This window comes from Corvus kubaryi, unplaced genomic scaffold (assembly GCF_017639235.1).
Source record: "Corvus kubaryi isolate FWS band 111438036 unplaced genomic scaffold, C.kubaryi_AGA036_p1.0 74, whole genome shotgun sequence".
NCBI classification, from domain to species: Eukaryota; Metazoa; Chordata; class Aves; order Passeriformes; family Corvidae; genus Corvus; species Corvus kubaryi.
Window position 1 is genome coordinate 13293936 of NW_024582061.1, and position 23132 is coordinate 13317067.

The 23132-nt window shown below is 45.1% G+C and overlaps 1 protein-coding gene across 3 annotated transcripts in view; it reads left to right on the plus strand.

The window, feature by feature from the left end:
• Positions 1–23132, plus strand: part of BTBD11 (BTB domain containing 11) — a 178290-nt gene that overhangs the window by 140596 nt on the left and 14562 nt on the right. For all 3 annotated transcript variants that reach the window (XM_042050407.1, XM_042050408.1, XM_042050409.1), the window contains 9 exons: positions 395–488; positions 601–736; positions 2380–2600; positions 4021–4199; positions 15734–15839; positions 16641–16743; positions 18477–18558; positions 19515–19583; positions 22480–22593. In XM_042050407.1, coding sequence (XP_041906341.1) covers positions 395–488; positions 601–736; positions 2380–2600; positions 4021–4199; positions 15734–15839; positions 16641–16743; positions 18477–18558; positions 19515–19583; positions 22480–22593 — 1104 coding nt within the window. The remainder of the gene's footprint in view (positions 1–394; positions 489–600; positions 737–2379; positions 2601–4020; positions 4200–15733; positions 15840–16640; positions 16744–18476; positions 18559–19514; positions 19584–22479; positions 22594–23132) is intronic.

Here is a 23132-nt window from a genome sequence, read left to right on the forward strand (position 1 = left end):
GATGGAGACAATTGAAATCTGATCCATTTTTGGATGGTGCTGGGCTTCTAGAAGACCATGAAGGAAGGATGCTTGTTGGGCTAATTTTCTTCCATCTCCAGTGCATTACTTCCTAACACTGACCTTACCCCATTTCCCATTCAAAAAATGCTGGGTTACACTTTTTTGGCTCTGAAGTTGGACACTGGTGCTTCTGGTGTTTGTCAGCATAAAATGAGCAAAAAAAGGAATGAATTTGCCTCTGTGAAATAATGGGCAGAATTTGCATGTCACGTGTCTCCATTGTATCTGGTTTGCAGATAACAAAAAGCATTAGATTCTCATTTGTCACTGTTCATGAACCCTGAAGACTGTGATACCCCCAGTTGCTCTAAATGGTGAATTTTCTTTCTAGCTATTGCTGGATGCTGGAGCAAAAGTAGAAGGTTCCTTAGAGCATGGAGAGGAGAATTACTCTGAAACTCCTTTACAGCTGGCAGCAGCTGCTGGTAAGGACTTTCTTTCTCCTCCCGCTGTAACAATTCCTCAGCTGGGATCTGTGGTTCAGGTGAGCAAATACTGGATTTGAAAAGGAGTAAAAATATGTGTCTTGCCTTACAGGAAATTTTGAACTGGTCAGTTTGCTGTTGGAGCGAGGAGCTGACCCCATGATAGGAACAATGTACAGGAACGGCATTTCCATGACTCCACAAGGTGACATGAACTCTTTCAGTCAGGCTGCTGCACATGGACACAGGTAGAGTGGGAACAAGTCTAGTGGCATCCTTCAAGTGCTGCTTTTTTGCCTGGGCATCCAGTTTGAGCAGATGGGTGAAATTTCTGCATGAACAATTGAACATGCCATCAACTGAGCAGAGATGTAAGGCTTTCTGCTAGCATGTGAATTAAACCAGTTGGTGGTACAAGCTGCTTTTTGATTTCTGATGTAAAAAAAAAAAAAAAGAAAAAAAAAAAGGAAGGGGGCTCCTTGTGGTGTGTTCAATGCAGTGGTTGTTGAATGGTAGCTGATGTGACAGCAGAAAGGAATGTCAAAGACACTCCTGAATTTCTTGACATATTTCTCAGGTTTGAGTGAATTGTGTTTGCACTGCTGCAGCCTTAATTTTTGTTGAATAGAGTTTCTGCATCTATGTTTACTGTAAAGTCCTGTGTGTCTTAATATTGTTTGTATGCTGCACATTTTAAAAAAAAAAAGAACTACTGAGATGAGCACCTGGCATGCATGACCTTGCAACGCTCAGGAGTTGACTGCAGTATAATGAATTAGTATCATGGTCTTCACGTTCCTACTTTTCTGATTGTAGCCATCCAGAGGAACATAGATACAGGTTAGAGACAGTACCTACCGTGTGTTTGCTTAGAGATGAGCTGCCAGTCTAACACCACGCTCACGGCACGTCAGGGCGGGTTCAACGGCTCTGCCCATCTGGAGCCCACGAGGGATCACTGGGACAGACAGGACACTTTGGACATTGAAGTCTCACATTCACCCAGTGTGAATGGGAGCCACAGGCCTGAGGAGAACCTGGGGCTCTCCTTGGCTTGGCTGCTGGCTGTCCATGTCACAGACTCTGACTCTGGTGTTCCTGCCTGTATAACATTGACACACACCTTCTTCCTTCCCTCTCTGCCCTAAATTTGTTTGGGACACACCATGCTGTGGTCTAAGCGGGTGCGGGGGGACACTGGAATACAAGGAGGGTGGGCTGGGAGCCAGTCTGGTTTCTCTTCTCACCGCTGCAAAACCAAGGGAAGTCCTATTGAGGTTGATGAGGTTATGCTGGTGCGAACCTGAGGGTACAAAGTCTCTGAGTTTGGGCTTTGTTGTTTGGTGGCCCAGCTGGATCAGTGGCTTTGTAGAGTAGTCCCAGCTGTGCTTGAACCTGCCCTGACTGGCCTTGTTGAATGTCTTGCTGCTCTAGCTTTTCCGGACTGCTTTGAGTGTGAATCGAGTGGTGGTGCTTTCAGTAGCTCCAGGCAGCTCCCTTCTCTGGTGGCTGCCATGGTGGGAGTCCCAAGAGCTTGTCCAGAGGCACCTTGGCCTTCCCTGATTGCTGAAGAAGTCTTGAGTCATGTTTAGCTCACAAATCTTTGTTCCCACGAGATGCTGCCACTCGTGTGACATCTGTGCAGTTCCTGTCACGACAGCAGTGACTTGCAGATGTGTCCCAGGCAGTGCAGGTGGGCTAGCAGGAGCTGTGCTTGCCTTGGGTCTGCTCTCAGCTGGTTCTGCCATTAGCTGGAGTAATTTCCTGGGCAGGTGTCCTAACATCACAGCAAGTATGCCTAGTGCAGTGAAAGCCTGGCCACTGACTCTTCTCTCCCTTTCCTCTCCTCTCCTGCCCTCTCTCCCTTGGTCTGTCATGCTGTGATTGACAGGAACGTTTTCCGCAAGCTGCTTGCTCAGCCGGAGAAGGAGAAGAGCGATATCCTGTCACTGGAGGAGATCCTGGCTGAGGGGACGGACTTGCCCGACTCGGCAGCGGCTCCGCTCTGCGCCAGCCGCAACAGCAAGGCCAAGCTGAAGGCCCTGAAGGAGGCCATGTACCACAGCGCCGAGCACGGCTACGTGGATGTCACCATCGACATCCGCAGCATAGGTCAGTCCTGGGCTCCTTCCTCTTCTTCATCCAGGGAAGGGCCACTGTAAGAAACAGGTCCCTCTTGACGGGCTGTTGCTTAAACCAACCATGGTCACATCTTCCTCAACTCTTTTGGAATAGAAGGTGATGGGAGATCTGACAGGTTCCCAGCCCGTTCCAGCTCCACAGCAGACCCTGTTCAGAGGCCAGTGGCTTTTTTCTGCAGGACATAGTGGTTTCCACCAGGAGCTATCTGCACTGCTGCATGGCAGAGTGTAGGTAAGGCTCTGGGGCAGTGTTCAGCTGTCATGGGCCACCTCCAGCTGCTTCTCTTTTGCACTCTACTGTAAAGGAGTCCATCATTAAAACAACTTTATTTTCTGAGACTCCAAAGGCAGGAGCAGGGAACTGACTCCTTGGTATGCCAGCTCTGCCAGTGAGGGATTTGAACATCGTGCCAGCCTGCTGGGAAGTTGCTTCTGCCTGTGGGGAGGGTGGTTGTGTGGTGCAGAGGGAAATCGATCTCGACTGTGTATTTACCATCCCCATTCGTCTGTTCACAGAGAAAGAGAGACCCGAGTGTCTGGTGTGCCTCTGCCTGGGGCAGTGCTCCAGCCCTGGGGACATGGGGCGTGGGTCAGGGTGTGCAGTGGGCTGTGCAGGCAAAGATCTGGAGATGAACGAGAGGAGAGTGGCAGGGGTGCTCTCCAGACATTGAACATTTTCTGACAGGGAAGGAAAAACCTTCACTTGCCAAACACCAGGCTTGTATTTCCTTCCACTCCATTCTGTGAGAGCAGAAAGTAGGTCACATCCAGCCTGATGCCTGCAGAGGTACATTAGCTCCATGTGCTTTCTCACTCAGGGCATGGGAGCAGTTCCCTTTAACTTCCTGGAGAGTGGTTCTGCCACGACAATCTGCTTGAAAGGGCTGATCTGCTTAACTTGCCCAGTGCTCTTTAGGGAAAGTATTAATGATCAGGAGAGGACATGGGGTATCACTTAAAGTAAGTTTTAATCTGAAGACCACCAATTTGAATCCAGGTAGGTAGTGACCAAAATCAGGGGTTTTTACCATTTAATGGCTCTCCAGGGCCACATTTAAACAAATGAGCTAGTGTAAATCTAGTTTCCAAAAGGCTTTTGCAACGCAGAACCCCACAGCAATTACCACAAATTGGCAGTCTCAGCAGAGAAGCTGAAGGCAAGATGAGCAGAGAGACCACAGTCTTCTCTTAGCATTTGGAGGAAAGCCTCTGTGCATTAGCTCTGGGATGTACTGATAACCATCAGCCTTCTCAATTAGGGATAAATAGGAATTTGATTTCTTGAATTATTTGGCAGCTCTTGCTTAAAATCTTAACATAAGTAAAGGTAAAAAAGCAGAGGGGCATGTCCTTGCCTGGAGCTGGGAATGAGCTGTGTCCTCTGTCTGCAGGGGTTCCCTGGACGCTGCACACGTGGCTGGAGTCTCTGCGCACGTCCTTCCAGCAACACCGACGACCCCTCATCCAGTGCTTGCTCAAGGAGTTCAAGTCCATCCAGGAAGAAGAGTACACTGAGGAGCTTATCACTCAAGGATTGCCTCTGATGTTTGAGATACTGAAGGCCAGCAAGGTAGGATAAATTACGTGTTTTAAAGGAAATCAGCCTTGTTTCCATCCTGTAAGACATGAAAGCTTGCGATATTATTTTTGAATAGCTCTCCCAAATGTTATTTAGACTGCCCAGAATTATTATTATCTGTATTATGTATCTCGGGTTCTTTCACTGTGGAAGCATGGGTTATAAACACACAGGCTAATCATTTCTACTAGAACAGCCTAATAACAGGTGCTAACAATAAGCTGGAGAGACAACAGAAGCTGGTGCATAGTGGTGAAATTAAAGTCAAAAGAGTCACGGCAGCATGGCAGAAGTTGTTGATAACCAAACTAATCCAAAGAGTAACTTCACCCAGCTTGTTTTACAGGACCATACAATGAAGCTAATATTCATGTTTACTTTGGATTTCTTTAGTCTGTCATGACTTTCTCTTCCCTTCATGTGGGATTTGGACTCCCAACCTTGTGAGGAGACCGGTTTCTGCAAGCACAGAACAGGATCATTTCTTAAAGTCTTCTGTGTGAGTGCTTGTACTTGCAGCTTCCCCAGATTTATTCTTTCAGCTGACGTTTTCTTAGCCAGGCAAATCAGACTAGCAGAACCTTTCCAAGGAGGTACCATTGCAAGGGCATGCAAGTATAACAGCAACAGGGATGATCATGGGGCTGGCAAGGAGAGGAAAATTTAAGAATTTAAAACTTGTTATAAAACTCTTCTCTACTGGTCCCCCTGACAGTCAGTCACTCCCAAGGAATGCCCAGTCAACTTTTACTGTTACCAGAAAATCACTGTAGTGATGAAAAGCATCAAAATTATTTGGTTGCTGTTCTTTTCCTTCATGCACCACAGTACATGTTGGTATGGTCTTCTAATTGTTAAACTGAATGTAAGTAACTTTTATCACCCAACTCTATGTGTAACAGCAAGGAGCAAATAATTTTTAGCACCTGGAGTAATAGTCTAAAAAAATGTGGAAAGGGTAGAGGTTTTGGTATAGGCACTCAATACTGAAAGGTTCCAGACTTGGTATCGCTAGTGATGGCCTACGTGGATTTATTTCTTGTGTCTTGCTACAAAATCAGGCTTGGACTAGAGTCCTTAGCAAATCCTGAATATTTGTTCCAGCATTGTTCTGATTTTTTGCTCCCATGAGCTTTGCCTTTGCAATTAGTTTGTATTGGATGGATATTCATGGAGAATATTTTGAGATAGGTTTTAGGAAATTGTTCCAATTCCTAGGATTTGTAGATTCCTTGTTCTGTACTCACTTGGGTTAATGTATGTTCATCCAGAAACTACCAGCAAAGTGCTGTTTGGTTTGAAAGTTGATAGGAAACTAATCATATTGAAAACTTAACAGAGATTAAGTTTAGGCCTTGTAATCTAGGATGAGGGATGACTTCAACTGCTTTTCGCCTGGGTGGCTGAAACCAAGGCCAGCAATCATCATTAGAATAAGTCATTTACATAGGATTATACCTTTGATACATCTAGGTTTTCCACAGTCTATTGCAGGAGACCTGGAAAAAATAAGACTGCTACCTTCTGCTTTGGGTTTACTTCAAAACCTAAACTATGGAGGGGTAAAACAACTGAAGTATCACAAAAACCCCTCCATGACGAAGAAGAAATCTGTGCTGATCTTTATGCCCCTGGGCCTGGGGGAGCTGCCTGTCTTCATCTATATCCACAAACACACACTCACACAGTGTTTCATAGTCTTAGAAAAAATAATTAATCATTTTGGGACGTTCTAAGGGTTTACAAATTGTCTGCAAATGTTATGAATTATTGTGGCGGTCTTGTCCAAATGGCCTCTTACAAAGCTCTCCCAGACAGAAATGAGGAAAGAGACTATGCAACCCTTTGGAAGGAATCTACATAAATTCATTTGTAGGAGAATGAGCCAATAAAAGTTCTCCCTGGTCACTCCATAGAAGGCAGTTGAGAAAAGCCAAGATTTAAAGGATCTTCTGTTCCCCTTCTCTGGAATGGCTGAGAGCAGAGATTTCTATGTATACCATCAGAATGGAAATCTGCTTTAAGAGGTGCAGAAGGGCCGTAACTGTGGTTCACATCCCTCTCTCTTGACAGCAAACTGTAAAGCTCTGCATTTTGTAGAGCTGTGGAGAGAGGAGCTTGATTTGCCCACACGGACATTCTTTTCCCTGTGGGCTGGAAACTTAGAGAGAGAGATTATGACTCTTGCTAAACATCACAGTCTGGCCCAGTACATTTCCTTAATGAGTTTTTCAGGGCAAAAAGTATAAAATAAGCAACTAGGAAGCAAAGAGCCACTTAGCAGTTCTTGGCTGATGTAAAACAAGATGTCCCATTTGCTACGTATTGTGATGCTCGGTGTATTTTAATTGCGTGGCAACTTGCACCTAGTAGAAATGGCATTTTGCGTTCCTATAAATAGTTCCAGCTCTCCCATAATCTCAGAACAATTTACTAATATTAATGAGTTGAGACATGGAAGAAGATCTTATCCTCCCTTCACCAACAGGGAAACTGAGGTAATTAAACAGGCAGATTTTCAGCGTCTCATAGAGTGACAGTCCCAGTCTCAGAAGCTGTGATAACCTGGATAAGTCAGACAGCAATTCATAGTTTTGAGTAATTTGGGCGGAGAAACTCCCCAAACATCACGTGGAAACATAAGGGCAGGTCTCAGGGTAGGAAGCAAGCTGTCTGTCCCCACCTTCTACTTTGTATTGTCGTATGAAATGTTCTTGCAGGTTCCCAGGCCATGCAAATAAAAAGGCCAAATGCTACAGATATGAAAAAATTAAAGAAAATGTAACCAGTACCTACAAGAACAGTGTCAGATATGAGGAATCCCTTTTGTCTTACAGATGGTTTATGAAACGCCTGTTTCTAGGGGATACAGATGTGAGGGTTTGTGTGGGAGCTCTGCCAGCACCGATGCTGGTGTCCTGTAGGGTGGCACTCCATTCCCATCTGTGTGCTGGGATGCTGACAGTAGAAATAACCACAGAAATGCGGTAACACAGAACAGCAACAAAAATTGGAAGGTTAGGCAAAGCTGGCTGAGCTGAAGTCCCTGGGTTTATGGCCTTTCTTCAAGCTGTGAAGTAAGTGGGGGAGAACAGTGTATAGGTTGCACATGGGTTGTTCAGTGCTGCACTAAAGCCCTGGAGGAAGTCTTCCAAAAGCACAGACAAAGGCTTGGTACCCGGCTCCTGGTGGCTTCCAGTGGGATGGAGCTCTTTCATTTCCTTTCATCCCTTTAAATGTCTGTATCAGCTGCACCATTGAGAATTGCACGGGGAGTGGGGCAGTAGTGGCATTTCCATGCTGGTGAGGCAGAGCTGTGAGAAGAGACAGAGAATCGCTCTGCAGTCTCTCCCTGCACGGCTCTTGCTGTCCTGCAGTGAGTTTGGGTCATTACCAAATTAAAGACCAGGGGCAAGCTACTCTGGAAAAAGCAACATCTGTGGCAAAGACGTGGAGAGCTCCAGTTTAAGGCACCTCTCCTAAGAGCAAGCAAAACTCAAACCAGGAAAACTCCGACACTAAAAATGTTGATGACACATGATGGTTTTGAGACACTGGATGGGTGGGAAAGGCGCTGCCATTTAGGGATGAATTGAATTTCTTTGGAAGATGAGCACACAAACCTAACCTGCTGGAAGTGGTTTGGACAGGGCTGTGTGAGGCAGAAGCCAGAGTCACTTCTGGGAGCGAGTAGCCCTGAGCTAAACTTTAGCTGCTGTGTAGAGCAGAGTCAAGTCCCTCAAGATTAAAGTGATGCTGGAGATCTTGTTATGGAAGAATGATAGGAAGATACAACTGAATTCCTGCCTGTTGGTATCTGTGTTGTGCTCTTCACGGCCTGGGAAGACTTGCCCAAACTCCTCACTGACATCTTTCCTTTGCCTCCAGCTGAGGTTTGATGTTTGCATTGCCTGACCTTGATTCTGAGCTGGATTGCCCACCTGTCCCGTGTCAGAAGATCATATTTGCCTGAGGAGTGGATATGCCTGAGGAGTGGCCCCCCCAAACAAAGGCTTTTAAAAGAGCTGTGTGGAGGCTGCACCTGGATATAGGGGCTTGTAGTGCCTGAGGTGAGGCTTGCAGGTCAGCTCTTCCGTGTTTGCAGAGATTCTCTTAAGGATAATATGCTGAATGTGCAGGGATGTTTCTTTGTCTTCTGTCTATGAAAATCCTGGAGCTGTTCAGTTTGATCTTGACATTTCCACAACTTGAAAAGAGAGACTCAAACCCCCAACCTTGGAAGTTAAACACATCTGGCCTTTGGAGGAGGTTGGTTTTAGGTTTCTGCTCCAGGGCTTTGCATAAGACTGAATTGTCATTAAATCACCCAGCTCCATCTGTGTAGATGAGCCAGCACCATTGCCAGTTGTATGAGGTCATGAGCCAGTTTCATCCACTGCTTTCTCTGCCTACAGCCATTTACATCAGCTTGTCCTTGGCCTATTTTCTTGAGAAAATATACAGTCTTTAAATTCCAAATAATCTCTCTTACAGCTTTCTCCCTTTCCCCTGTAGGACAGGTAAGGAGCTCTCTGCCATTTCCTTGGATCCTGTGTGGCCATGCATTGCTGAAGTGTATGTGTGAGTCCACATGTGCATTGAGCACGTGTGCTGAAGCGTTGTCTGAAGCTCCTAGAGGTGCTTCACATCAGGAAAATTTGGCTTAGGACTATGAGTATTCCTGCTAGTTATTGTCTCAGACAGAATCAGCTTGAGAAGTTGTAGGAGCGGTCCTTCACTGCCATACCTTCATTGCATTCTGCAGCTTTCTCTTCATGCTTCCCATCCATTTCTGTCAGTGATGACATGTTTCTTTTATTTAGTTTAAAATTTAGCCTATTAGTGAGGTGTTGGGCAGCCAGGCTTGTTGAAAGAGGCAGTAAACTACTTCGCAAAGATGTTTCCTCAGAATTTAAAATTCCTGCAGTTTTCCAGCTTTGACAAATGCACCTATAGGCAGCTGAAGAAATGTGCAGGAGTGCACAGGTTCTTTTGGAAGGCTGAGCTGTTTGAATAACAGCCATCAGTGTGGTGTTGACAGTTATCAAGAACAAACAGCAATTCAGAACAATAACCAATTTTAAAATTCCTAAAGGATTTGGGCATGTGGGTATCTTGAGAAATCTAGCCTCTATGGCCTGAAAGCTAAAGTACTCTTTCAGCAGTAACTTCTCCATCTGGAAACGGAAATCTCTTAAAAGGAAAGTTTTGGGGTGTTTTTTTTAAATATATCTTTTCAGAAATAGCCTTTGTCATAGATGCACTAACTACTGAAAAAGTATTTTCATGTCTCCATCAAACAGAAAGCAGCAGGAAAGAGTGAAACATCTGCTATTGTGTTCCAGGAAAACTTTCAGAAGCTGAAGCTTGAGATGAGCATTCTGTTTCTCTGTTGCTGGGGTTTTTTTGGATTTGATTCTTCTAAAACAAATGCTGGGAGAGGTTCCTCAGAGAATGTCAACAGGCTCAGCTCATGCATCTGTTCTACTAAGTCCAGGCATGGTGGTAGCAAACATCAGTATTTCCTCAGGGTCTGCATGTGATCTAGAAAGTGGCACTGGAATACAAAGGAGCTAGAAAATTCCACTTTCTTCCGTTGCTTCGTGATCGGCTGAAATGAACGTTTCAGATGAGCTTGAGTGAAGCTGTGTTTTGCTCTGTGAAGCCAGACTCCCCTGTTCTGCAGGAAGGGCTAAGGCTAGGGAGGAGAGGTGAACCCTACACAGCACTGGGGCAGGCACTGTGTCATAATTATGTCCCAGGGGAAAGTCTGCCCTTGGGAGAATGCTGTGCATGTTTCTGTTACCTGGAAACTATCAGGAAAGACTCCTTTTTGTCTTGTTGAACTGCTTTTCAACAGAAAATTGAGGTTTTATTGTAATTAAAGGTTTCACTGGGATATTTGTTTCCCGCATAATATTTTACCTTTCTTGAAAAAATTAGCACCTGAAAATGGAATATTTTGGCTGACAACTGAAATACTTCAGCTGAAGAAAAATGTGGAGTTTCCACAGAGGAGACAGACACACCAAAACCTGCACTAAAAATAACCCTGAAGACATCCCAGGATGCTAAAGGGTTTGCTTATGGATTCTATGGAGTGGCTATTGCCCTTCTGTGTGTCATCTAGTGCCCAGCCTGCACACGGTGATTGATCTTTTGGCTGGGACTTGTGATGATTTTGTTAGTCAGGTTTCACTGTTCTCAAGCAACTGCAGTGATCTGTAGCGTTGCCCATTGTCACTTGTAGCACTTCTGTGTCTGAACAGTTCCGAGTAAGCCGGACCCAGGTTATCCACACATGTACATCCTGCATCCTGCGTGTGAGATGCGAGCGCCAGGTACCGAGTGGCATGTTAATAACCACTGTTAACCCTGTCCTGTGCTTTCATAACACACATTTGGCTTGGTACTAACACAGGTTGGATTTTTTTCCTACTCTCTGCTGCCTTCTAAAATGTTCCCCTGCCAGAGGCAGGAGCCGTTTCTTCATTTACAAGAAATAAATGCCGTGGATGTGACACCTGCCCTTTTCTGGGCTCTCACCCAGGGATTAGACTGTGCCCGTGGATCTGAGCTTTTTACATACAATGCACAGCTGTGCTATAAAGAGCCTTTTGAAAAGGAGGCTTGGCGGCTTTCCCAGAAGGAACGGAAGGGTCCATTTGTGCCTTACCTGTGATTAATTCTTTTCCGTTTGTGCTTGCAGTGGAAGGGCTCGAGCCCAGCACTAACAAAACCCATTTTGTTGCGCAGTTCACTGCCTCTAACTGTAGCTCCAGCCTCTGGGGCTTCCCTCCCTTTCCAACTGTTGACTAATATTAATTATGTGTATGCTGCTTAACCATCTAGGAGTGACCATCTGAAGTGGCATTCAATCAGTTTTGAGGCATTTGGTAAAAGTGAATTATGCAAGAGGACAGTAGCAGGAGCACCTGTGCAAGGATGGAGAAGGTTCTGAGATGGCAAAGAAGGTCTCAGAGTTTGAATCTTCAGGGATGGGGGGAGCAGCAAAAAGCCCTCTGTTACTTCACTCTTTATCATTTTTTTCTGGGAAAGAGGAGCATAAATAGAGGAGTAATTCAGGGTTATCCCAGCATGTCAAGGATGAGTCCTCAATGGGCTCAGGGTATCCTCAGACCCTACCACTGCTGGAACAGGTGTTGGGGACTGCGTGTGAGGTGGGTGACTAGAAACACCACTTCTGTCACTTTGCATTTAGAAGAGAAATGGGTTCTCCCAGCATCCTCAGGACCAGAGAGAAAAGATGTCTTTGCCAGTGCCCCTATTCTCTGAGCAGTGTGGTTTCTCAGCGTGCTGGGGAGATGTGTATTAACAGGCAGACACCGAGCCCAGAAGATTGTTACTTTTTCTGCCTTAATGTGGTGAGCTTTTGGTTTTTGGACTATGTGGTAGAGGAATTTGAGGGCCTGGCAGACTTAGGTTAACAAACAGCAGTAATGGAGCTGAGCTGGTAAGGGTAATGTCAGTAGAAGAAAACCCTAAAATACTGCTCGGGATTTCAGAGGTAAAGAAAAGAAGCTTGACTTGTTACCGCTGTAGAGGGCAGCCACGTGGAGGTGGTAGGGTGTCTGTGGGCTGGTAAGGAGAACTAGGCAGTGGGGTTTGAGCAGTCTGCAACACACATTTTACCCTGCAGAGTCTGGGGTATAGACACATGTCCTGCACTAGGTACTGGAGAATATTGGCTATGTATTTCCCAGTTGTGTCCAGTACCTTGTAGGAACACATCCCAGAATGGCTATGCTGCATTGATCCATGTAACCTGGAATGGAGCAAGCTCTCCCAGGGTGTGCGCCGAGGCCTGGAGGAGACTTCCCTGAATCCTGCCATAGACCTTTGTCAGATGGACACTCAGGAAAAAATATCCCTGCGCTCCCCACCCAGGTCTTCACCTCTTCTCAGATCAATCGACAAGGCATCTCTGGTCCAACAACTTGAAAGCCTCCAGCTTTGCTTCAAAAGAATTTATGAATTCCCCCTCACAGTTCAAGTGCATTCAGCAGGACTGGGGAATTCCTTTAGATCTCTGCTGAAGAATGCTTTTAAGTCAGGGGACTGCTTGCATCTACAAAGCAAAGTTGCTTGCTCACCAACCAGCTCTCTGCTGGAAGCACCATCTCCCTCAGAAGACTCTCTGTTGTTCCCTGTTCCCTCTTGCCTATCTGTAAACTACCCCATGGCTAGGTAAATATTTTTATATATCCTGTGCCAAGCTTTCTTCCCCCTCCCACAGAAGAAGATGTGCGTCGGCTCCCTTTGAGTGCAGATGAATGCCCATGTCTGAAGGGAAGCTGGCCTCGCTCCAGGTGTCAGCCTCACACATCCTGGCACAATGTTTTCCAACATCAAACTGTAGCAAGAAAACAAACTTTGGTTTGCTCCTCCAGTCTTCATATTGCCGCCCACAACTGCTGCAGTGAGCTCCTACAGCTGGGCTTTCACAGTTACACTGATAGGATGAAAGGGTAAACAGGGAAGAATTATCCATCTTGGTGCTTAAATGAGAGCTTCTGAGCACCTCAGTGTGGGCCCTGTGTGAAGGGGAAGGTTGAATAGGCTGAATATGTCCTCCTGTCTTCCAGAACAATGCTTGTGCCCCGGGTCATGAACTTCTGCAGTTGTTCTCAGTTACTTCACAGGCAGCCCAAGTCCTCCAAGAGCAGGACTTTGCTAAAAAAGCCAATTTTTTCCCCAGCCATCCAGCTGCAGATAAAGCATCCCTTTTCCCTTTCCTGTTTCTGTCTGGTTTATTGGTAAAAGTCAGCAGAGGCACTGTGGGGAGCAGATCCAGGGCCACAGCCCTGTGAGCTTGGCTGTGTGCTGGGGGTGTGGGAAGCAAACTTGATGTGCTACAATAACTTACCACTCCCCTCCCTTGCTGCTGTTTGTTAGCAATGACTCTGAATAAGCACAGGCTTCAGCTTTCTCACTGAGCAAGTTTTTTGGCCTTTGAGTGGCATGAGATATAAGTATTTAATGTTACCAACAGAAGCCAGAAGTCTCCAGCCTCCTCTCTGCCAAATGAGGTCAGTGTTCTGCACTGGAGGTCTGAAACCACTGTCTGATGGCGCTGCTTTCTTTGATGTGTCCATCCTAAGGTCTCTTTTCTCTTTGTCCCATCTGTGTTCCATGTCTTGGGTTTTTAAGCATCTCTCATGTAAATGTACCATATCTTGAGCTAGTTAGAGCTTAGTTTACACCATTTTTTTCACAGTCTTGTGGGCAAAGTGGCTTTTTAATAGGCTCATATCTGGACACCACAGAGTTCGTGCCCAGTTGGTGACCCAGGGAGCAGGCAGCACCTAGCCCGTGTAGGCAGGCTCCCATGAGATTGTCTGCAGGCACAACTGATTGTTTACGTTGGTTGGAGTTACTAGCAGAGATCCCCTTCTCCCACTTGTGTGGCTGAGTTTGGCCTGTCCCTGCCTGGTCTCGGTGCAGCCGGATGTCCTGGTCCAGTCTGGTGAGTTAGGCCTGCAGCTCCTAACAAGGCACTGCGAAGTCAATACCCAGATTTTCCATCAGCACATTCCCACAGGCACCCTGGAAGGAGGAGTTGCATTGTCTTTATTGACGTGTATGTGTGTTTTTATAAAGCTATTGCGTAGGCACAGCTGTGGCTGGGACTGGTGAGTTCATGGAGCCCACTGAAACCTCAGTGACACAGACAGGACCTGTGCACCCCGGCAGATTGGGGAGGGCACTGCCCAGAGCTTTCCTCTTCAGTGCGCTTTGCTTGTGTTCACTGCAGGTAAAGGTGAGCATTGCTTCTCCTCTCCAGAAGCTTCCCTCTGCTCTAACCATGGAATTGTCCCCATCTTCTCTTGTGTTTTCTGGCTTCTAGGATCTGCCAGATCCAACCGGGAGCTGCCCTGCTGTAATCAGCATCCCCCCCGGACACACTCCTCCCTGGCTGGACACAGTCCTCCCTGGCTGACTCAGTCGGCCCTGGCGCTTCGGCACAGCCCTTCTGAGCAGAGAAGAAAATGCTCTTTCTGCCCTGTCTGTCTAAAGCTTTCCCTCCCAGCCCTCCTGGCAGCTGAGTCACTTCCTTCTTTAAATCTGGCCTTAAATCTTCCTTTTCTCTTTAGCCTGTGATTCACTCCCTTTGTGAGGGCTTTGCAGAGCTCCAGTGGGAGGATGCTGAAGAGTGAGATGCTCCTGGGGTGAGACACCCTCCTTGTGTCAGAGCCACAGTGGTGAGCCCCCCTCTGAAGGCTGGGCCCTGTGCCTGCTAAATGGTGTCTCTCAGTATGAATATTTCTCTTAGTGTTTCTTTCAGTGCTACATCTGACATAGTAATAGGAGCCAACTCGTGCCTGCGGGCAAGTGCGTGTAATTTCCTTTGACATCAGCATGTGCCTGTGAGGGAACAGCTCCACCCCTTCCCACCCTGTTTGATTAGATTCAGTAAGGGAGTCATTACAGCATCTCTGCCACTCCTCCTTGTCACTCCTGGGATTTAAGGAGCACTTCTGAAATGTGCTCAGAGCAAGGAAAGCTTCAATTTCTGCTTCTAAAGCCTGGAGATATTTTTAGTATAATATCTACACTCCTCAAATTTTTGTATTACGAATTTTTTTTGTCCCTCACCTGCTTATTTCCTGGCCTTTGACCCTCTTACGTCTAAGTGTCTTGCCATTTCACAAGTTTCCTGGTGTGGAGAGAATCACCAGCCAACAGGGTAGTTAAAAGATGTCACCATGAATTAACAGTGTGGCACTGCTGAGCTTGTCTAGACTTGCTCTGGTTATCAGCAAAGTGTGGGATAAAATTTGCTATAGCTTTTAAATCCTGTTTTCATCTGGGCCTTAGGTAGTTAAGCGTTAAATCCATTTCACTACCCTTACAGCTTAGGCATACAAATTCTCAAGGTGCTCAGGAAAGCATCCTTGAGATGGGGCAGAAAGGGGTAAGGCCAGGGACCAGACCTGGTTTTGTGAGGGTCTGGTGGCTTCCACAGTAGTGCCCACACTGGTGCCAGAGGTGTATTTGGGATTAAATGAGTGGCTGGCTCTGATGCCTCAGTCACTCTGTAAGGGAAGGGTCTGTTTGTGAGACTGCTGCACTTGAAAATGCATGCAGGCTGTGCAGCTGTATCTGTCTGTAGCTCAGGTTTTCCAAGACGTGACCAGTGACCATTGTCTAAAGAGAAAAAAGTCATTTTCCAGTACAGTAAGTCTGCAAATAAAATGAAATAACTGTTGTAAAGGAACTTTGTTTTTGCAGAGGGGACAGGGCTGTGGAATTTGTTAGGCAAAGAAGACTTGTCATCCAAGGAGAAGACTTTTTCATTTAAAATGATTTGTACAGGAGATGTAGCAATCAAGTAAATGAGAGCTGCAGTTTCTGACAAATGCTAATAATCGTAAACTCTGATTTTTAATAAAGCTTCAGCAATCACAGTTTTCACCTTCAAAACAGGCAGCTGGTTGAGAACAACGTAACATGTCCTCTGCATACTGATCTTACGTTGCATATATTTGTTTTCTTTTGCTTAGAATGAGGTGATCAGCCAGCAGCTCTCTGTCATTTTCACTCATTGCTATGGACCCTACCCCATCCCAAAGCTTGTGGAAATTAAGCGCAAGCAGACCTCCCGCCTGGGTAAGTGGAACTGGAAGATCCTTGTCAGCTCTCCAGGGAGAGCTGTGGGAAGGCTGTTGCTGGGCAGGTGCTTGAGGGGGCCACAAGTCAGAAAAACCTGAATTTAAAAGACAGAATTAGAAAAGGAAGGGCCCCAAACTTAGCCTGACCTAAAACTCCCACTGAAATCAGGAGGGTCATCAGGTGTGCTCGAGTGGGGCTGTAAGTCTGCAAAGATTTGTCTGTGTTGCTCATTAGGCTGGGATCCAAGCCTTGGGCCTGGAGCCAGGTGTGTGTCTGGATCTCACAGCACCCTGGCTGCTGCCTGCAGGTGATGCTGCACTGGCACAGCCTTCCCAGCTTGGTCAGCAGAGCCCAGGGTGTTTTCAGAGGACTGAGAGAAGACCCAAGCAATTTTTCAGGACCCTCTTCCCCTTGGCACAGACTTCCTTACACAGGGAGAGTGGCCTAATAGGGTATAAATGAGTGTAGGCCCCTCCAGCATCTGCTGAGCTGCAGTTTGCTCTGGGCAGCAGAGCTGGGAGGCTGTGCCAGCGTCACACGGAGGGGACGGCTGGCTGTCATTGCAGCAAGGTCATCATGGACTTCAGAGCTTTGAATTCCCTCTGTCTGAACTCCATGTGGTTGTCTGAGGGGCTTCTGTCTCAGGCTGCCCAAAATAGCTTTTTGGGCTTTACTCATTAAAAACAATATCCTTCTATTCTGTTGCTTTCTTTTGTCACAACAGGAAAACAGTGTGTTCATGACCTCTTCCAAATTAAAGTTACTGTCTTTTTTGTTTCCTTCTTTTTGTGATTCTAGATCCCCATTTTCTTAATAATAAAGAGATGTCAGATGTCACATTTCTGGTGGAAGGAAGACCATTTTATGCACATCGAGTGTTGCTATTTACTGCATCACCAAGGTAAAATAGAGATACATTTCTGGTTTTTAACAAAAATAGAATTTGATTTTGTGGGTTTGTGGGGTTTTTTTTGTTTGTTTTAGTGTACCCAGTTCTTCAAGGGCTAGCGGCCCAATCTTCAAGTTTTTCTTGATCAGAACATCCCCACAGCTTGTTTCTGGTTGATCTGCCAGACATTTAACAAGTGCTCCTGTCACTAGATTTTCATCCATGCTTTCAGCCATGCATCTGACTTCATTCCACTGAGGCACATTGGCATGGTGCTCGTTGCTGCACCCAGTTCTTGACCATACAGGAGTCTTAATATTTTGATTCTTAATAATTTATCTTGTGAATGGCTAAATCCTACCATGCATCAGTTTAGGCAGTCTCAAGGAAAAGCAAGCTACCATCACACAATTCATTGACAGCATTTGACAGCTTTTAAATAAAATTAAATAGCTGTGAAGCATGTACTATATCCAAAGGCAATACTTACTGTTTCCTGTGCTCAGAAGGCTGAATGTGGGTTACCCAGCTCAACCCAACCTAAAAGTTGCTCACAACCGTTATTTGTATGCAGCTGTATAATTCAAGGTGTTCTTTTAAACAAATCTAGGTGGCCCTCCATAGCAACTTAGTTCAAGATGTGGCAAGGACAAGGCACTGAGTTTTGACAATTTAAGCAATATTGATGCTAGTCGTGCAGCCAACCCACAGCACAGAGTAAAGAGATTTACATAAAGTAACTGCAGTATCTGACCCTGCCTTCAATTAAGAAATGGATATTTGGGTTTAGAGCTTCTTGGTAGATGTACAAATATGTTCCAAAGTCCAGCTTTAAGCTTACTAATTGTGTTCATAATAAAGTTTGGCACTAGTGAAAGCAAATAAATTGTTATCTGTATTTTAATTAACAAGATGCAGTCATTATATGGAAAAGGTTACCATCCAGCACATGCCAGTCTTGATAGATCAGCCAAGCTTTGAACTACTGCTGGAAGGTCAGATGAATTATCAAAGAGAGGAAGTACAAGGGCAGGTGTGTCTGGCAGGACATTCCTCATTTTCACCTTCTGATCAATGGAAATACCTGGTTTTGAGAAGTAGATTGTTGCATATGTATATATCTCACATAAGTCTGAAGTTAACTGAAATTATGTGAGTTTTTTGTCCTGAAACTTGTGTCTGAATTTCAGGTTTTGCTAATCAGAGAACAGCAACCTGTCCGGTTTTCTCTTCTGCCTCTTCTTACACAATTGTACTGAGCCTTCATAGGAGCATTAAAAGTCTGTTGTTGTTTTAATATTTTGTTCCAAAACATTTTTTAAAGCAGCATAGTGGGCATAAGCCAAAATTTATCATATCACATTCAAAAAAGGAAAATGTTCAGGTTTTAAATGCTGCGAATGGTCATAAAAGATCATGTTGCCTTCAAGAAAAAGATTTTGGTTTTGTATATGCATCATTACAGAATCTGAATTTCTGATGTACATTTTATTCTATCGTTATATTAGATGTATTTCTCAAAAATTTCAAATTGAGATCTCCTAGAGAGAGGCTTCTTCCTTTTGGTTTGAACTTTATGTTAGTGTCTAAATCTTGATGCTTTTTGGTGACAAATCCATTCATTTCAGTATACTGTTTTTGCAAGAGTTGATGCTGTCATTCCACTGCACTTCTGTATTGGTTTTGCTGTACTTTTTCACAGAGATAATTGGGCTGGTATTTCAATTTTGCTCCTTTTTCTTTAGGTTTAAAGCATTGCTGTCTAGCAAGCCCGCATCTGATAGTACTTGTATTGAGATCAACTACGTGAAGTACCCCATCTTTCAGGTACAGTCCTCACACCGAATTTGAATGGAACTTGTAAGAGAGCACCACGCATGCCCTGATCAAAGTAGTATGTATGTACTTGATAAAGCAGAGCAGTGGTTTCACAAGCACAGGCTTCATCTCTGTCCGTACACTGCAGAGTGCTATTGATTGCAAATGTGCCCCAGCAGATCCAGCAACGTGCATTTCACTGGCATGGGCTGTGCACACAAAGCACTGCCTGCCACCAGAAAGCACTTCTTTCTGTAGTTGGCTCTTTCTGTATTTAATGGACAGGTTTGGAAGAGACACACTTCATTCCCTTCCTTTGCAGTGTTCTCCAATCAATTTTTTGCCGTGAAAAGGCAGAGCTTGCTCTCCGTACCTGTAGCGTGTACATGGATATGCTTCCCTTGCTTTGAGCTGGAGCTCAGACAGCTCCATGTGTCGACTGTTACTGCTGCAAGTAATTCCCAACTGCCTACAGTAACTGTGGGCTCCCTGCAGGGGGATCTTAGTTATCTTGTATTACAGTGCAAAGCCTCCTTTACCTCTTTCTTATCATCCATGCATGCCCACACAGCTGGATGAAGGTGGCCTTTGCCAGGGAAGGAATAGGGGAATAACTGTTATATATGCTGTGTTTGCCTGAATCAGTGATGTGCTTAACAGACTGGGAAATACACTGAAAATTCAGAATGGGTTAATCAGTTTCCTGCAAACTGTTTGGAGCTCACCAGAAAGTCCAGACAATTTGAGGGTGAGGGTTGAGACATTAGACTACCTGTGAGAAGGAAACATTGGACTTCACAGAGAGAGAGAATAACCAAGCATATCTTTGAAATCAGGAGGCTTGAGCCTGATTTACCTACAACTCCATGGTGGTGTTAGGAGAGCCTTGGATATTGTCTGCATCATCCCCTGTTCCTCTATGTCTTGGATTGCTTTTTATAAACACTCCCTTTGTTTTATTACAGCTGGTTATGCAGTATCTTTATTATGGAGGTGCAGAGTCACTCCTGATTAAAAATAATGAAATTATGGAGGTAAGAGACATTTATTTAATTGCAGTGGGAGCGATGCTGACTGATCTGTGTACCATTCACCCGAGGGCACAGGGCCATTGGGCAAGACCTGAGCACTCCTGTAAGAGCCAGCAGTGCCTCACCTGGAGTGCTCAGGCTCTCTGCAGTCCTGCAGGAGACTAGGAGACTTTGCAAGACCTACTTAGAGGCAGAAGTGGTGTTACTGAAATCTGGAACCAATTTCCAGCAACATAGTGTTCCATCCTCCCTATCTCAGCAGCATTAAAAACATTCAATTTGGTTCCTCACATGGGAGAAGTCTTGGGCATGTGCTGGGTTTTAACCATGAGAGAAATCCACTGGAGACGCAGTTCAGTTCAATTTGAAGCATGTGACTCTCAAATTCCACAAATAAAACCATAATCTGCTCCCTGAGATATGGAGACTTCTTTGCCCCTTTCTCACTGGATGTAAAACATCCAGGTGCTGCTGTGGCCTTTTGCAAAAGCCAAACCAAGCCAGCTGGAGCTGACTGAACCTTCAGTGTAGCCACACAACCACGACCTTATGGATGTTAAGTTATCCCCTTCCAAATACTGTGTGCCATCCTTGTCAGCTGTGATCAGCAAAACCACTCCAACTACATAGAACTAAAGGATATTTGAGCAAATTCTTGACAGTCATTCAGGGAGTTTTCAGGCAGCCAAAAAGAATGCAGGTCAGTAAATACTAAAATCAGAGCTACTTAAACAGCTGGTAATCATCAGTGTCTGCCACCTGTCTATCACAGGGTCATAGAATATCTCAAGTTGCAAGAGACCCATTAGGATCATGAAGTCCAACTCCCTGCTCCTTGCAGGACTATGTAAAACTAAACCACATCACTCAGAGTGTCATGCCTTGAGCTCTGGCAGGCTTGGTGCCATGAGCACTTCTCTGGGGGAGCCTGTTCAGTGACTGACCACCCTCTCAGTGGAGAACCTGTTCCATTTCCTCATGTCTGATCACTGTTTTATTGCTGCCTGTATTATTCTGTCCCTATAACACTACTGTCTGGCAGCCAGGATGGAATGGACAGGATGGAACTGCTCAGGACTGAAATTATCCCTCTCTAGTGCAGGGAGTGGATTTTTAAGTAAGCATACCCACATTGACTTCCTGAGCTGTATAGGAAAAGTTCACTAATTCTCTATTCCACTCAGAGTTTGGAAAGACCTCCTGAATTTCTAACCTTTTCTGAAATAGGGAATAGACTAGGCAGTGCAGTGACTTTATAGAGATGTGTGTTATCACCTAGGTTGTTAAAAAGCTTGTGCTGCATTTCAGCTGGCAGCTTGCTCTACTTTTGTGACATCTCAAAACTTCTGTGACTCCAGAATGTATGACTGATTGATTGATCTCTTGATAACAGATCTGGCCATGGTTCCTCACAGTTTAAAGTAATTACAAACCAGCACGTGACTGCTTGAGCCACAGAGGCATCTGGAATAGGATTTGGCTTTATCTTTCAAAACTGCATTTAGTAACTTGCCTTATTACAAATATGATAACAAGAAGCACCAGAAATACTCCACAGAAATCTTTGCGGCAATTCATAATTGGGGCCAGCTGGCTGCTATCACATCAGCACTGCAGATTTCCAGCACTTGGATTTATTTATGGGATTTAAGTAGAGCTTGAGCAGACTGCATAGGAGAAGTCAGAATAATGTCATGAAGTTTCAGGGTTTTGTTTGTTCCCCAGTGTAGCATGAGAGCCCCTTTGGGACGAACAGGTTAGCTTTCTCTATCAGCCGAAGATAACAGGGGCTGCCTAAAGGCCTGAATACCTGCATAAGTGCTGTTTAAACACCTGAACAGCTTGGCCTAAGGTCTGGCTGGATTACAGCAAGGTGTCAAGCAATGAAGAACCCCAACCTGCTTTCTAAGGCAGAGCAGAGAGCCAGAGACAATGACCTACCATGGAAAGACAGAAAACAAAATTACTTTTCCCTGCTGTAAAAGGACAGAATAAGGGAAAAAGAGGAAATCTTAGCACTGCTGAAATCACTTGGAGAACTCAAAGTTCAAGCCATTTTCACCCCACAGGCATGCAGAGATGCCAAGGCAGTGCCAGGGTAGGCAGTACAGTCACAGCGGGGGGATGCAGGGCCAAAAAGGGAGGTCAGTGCTGGTGTCAGGAGAGCTATGGTAGAGCAGTGACAGACACATGACACTCACCTGAATGCTAGCTAGGCATTGCCTCACAAAGCTGGTTCCCACCTCTGTGCACTCATTCCTTGGAGTAACAGCCAAGGACCCAGACAGTGTTTCAGTGGATATCTGGATGTCCCATTACAGCTGCTCACAAGCTAGGACAAGGAGCATATGTAGATTTGATTCTATTCCCCTGAGCCTGCTGAGGTGGCAGGTTCGAGCTTTATTGTCTCTCTAGATCAAGACTGCCCAGGATGGTCATGATCATTTGGTTTGAATTCCTCTATACTCTTGATCCTGACCTTTTAGGTGACTTCCCCACATCTAGCCCAGGTGCTCTGTTTCAATAAGATCTTGGGGAACAGTTGAACCAGAACTTTGGGTTTTGGGGTTGTATTTGCAGGTCCCTTATTGCAGAGTCATGTTTGCAATATTCTTCAAGCCGCTGTTTCCTTTTTCTCCTTGTCCAAAATCAGCATGTGGACCTGAGCAGCCTTTGGTGTTCTCTCTGTGTACAGATTCCCACAGTGTGATTTAGAAGGGACTGCAGAGGGTTAAAACAACCAAGCAATCTTCTCATTCTGACTTTTTGTCAGTACTTTTCATGCTAACTGAAGAAAGGGCAGAGAAAAAAATATAATGAAACAGTAAAGAAGCAAGCTCTGATTCTGTATCGCTCAGCAGTTTTTGACTATTTTTTCCATGCCTTTTGTTTTTTTTAGCTTCTCTCTGCTGCTAAATTTTTCCAGCTTGAAGCTTTACAACGACACTGTGAGATCATTTGTGCAAAAAGCATTAATACAGAAAACTGCGTGGATATTTATAATCATGCCAAGGTAAAAATAACTGCATATGCTTGCATGTTGTGTGTCTGCCGTCATCCTCGTAGGTCAGTTTTATGATAAGTAGTGAGATATATATAAAAATATATTTATAGCTCGTATGCTTACTGCGTTTGTTACGTGTTTAAGATTTGTCATTCTTTTTCTGGGACTGACTAGTTCATAGGTACCTGGTATAGTGACAGTCCGAAATTGTGTAGTCTAAGTACAAGGTGACAGCTTCTCAGCCCCTTCCCTAAGTGGTTCAAACTCAATTTGAGTGTACCACTGTGTGGGAGATCTATCCCTTATTCATGGCAACACAAACTGCTGAGCTGATTCAACAGGAATCACTAAGTGAAGAAGACACCTCTGCTTTCACCTTCCAAGGTGCATTTTCCCATTTCCATTACCTATTTTTTCCTGCCTGAAGCCCAGTGGGGTGATACACTCAATGCTGGTGACACCTTGTCAATATATAAAAATGCCACGTTGTGGAAGTGCAATGGCTCAGAGCCCTGCAAGGATGGTAATGAGAATTTTATGTCTTGGAG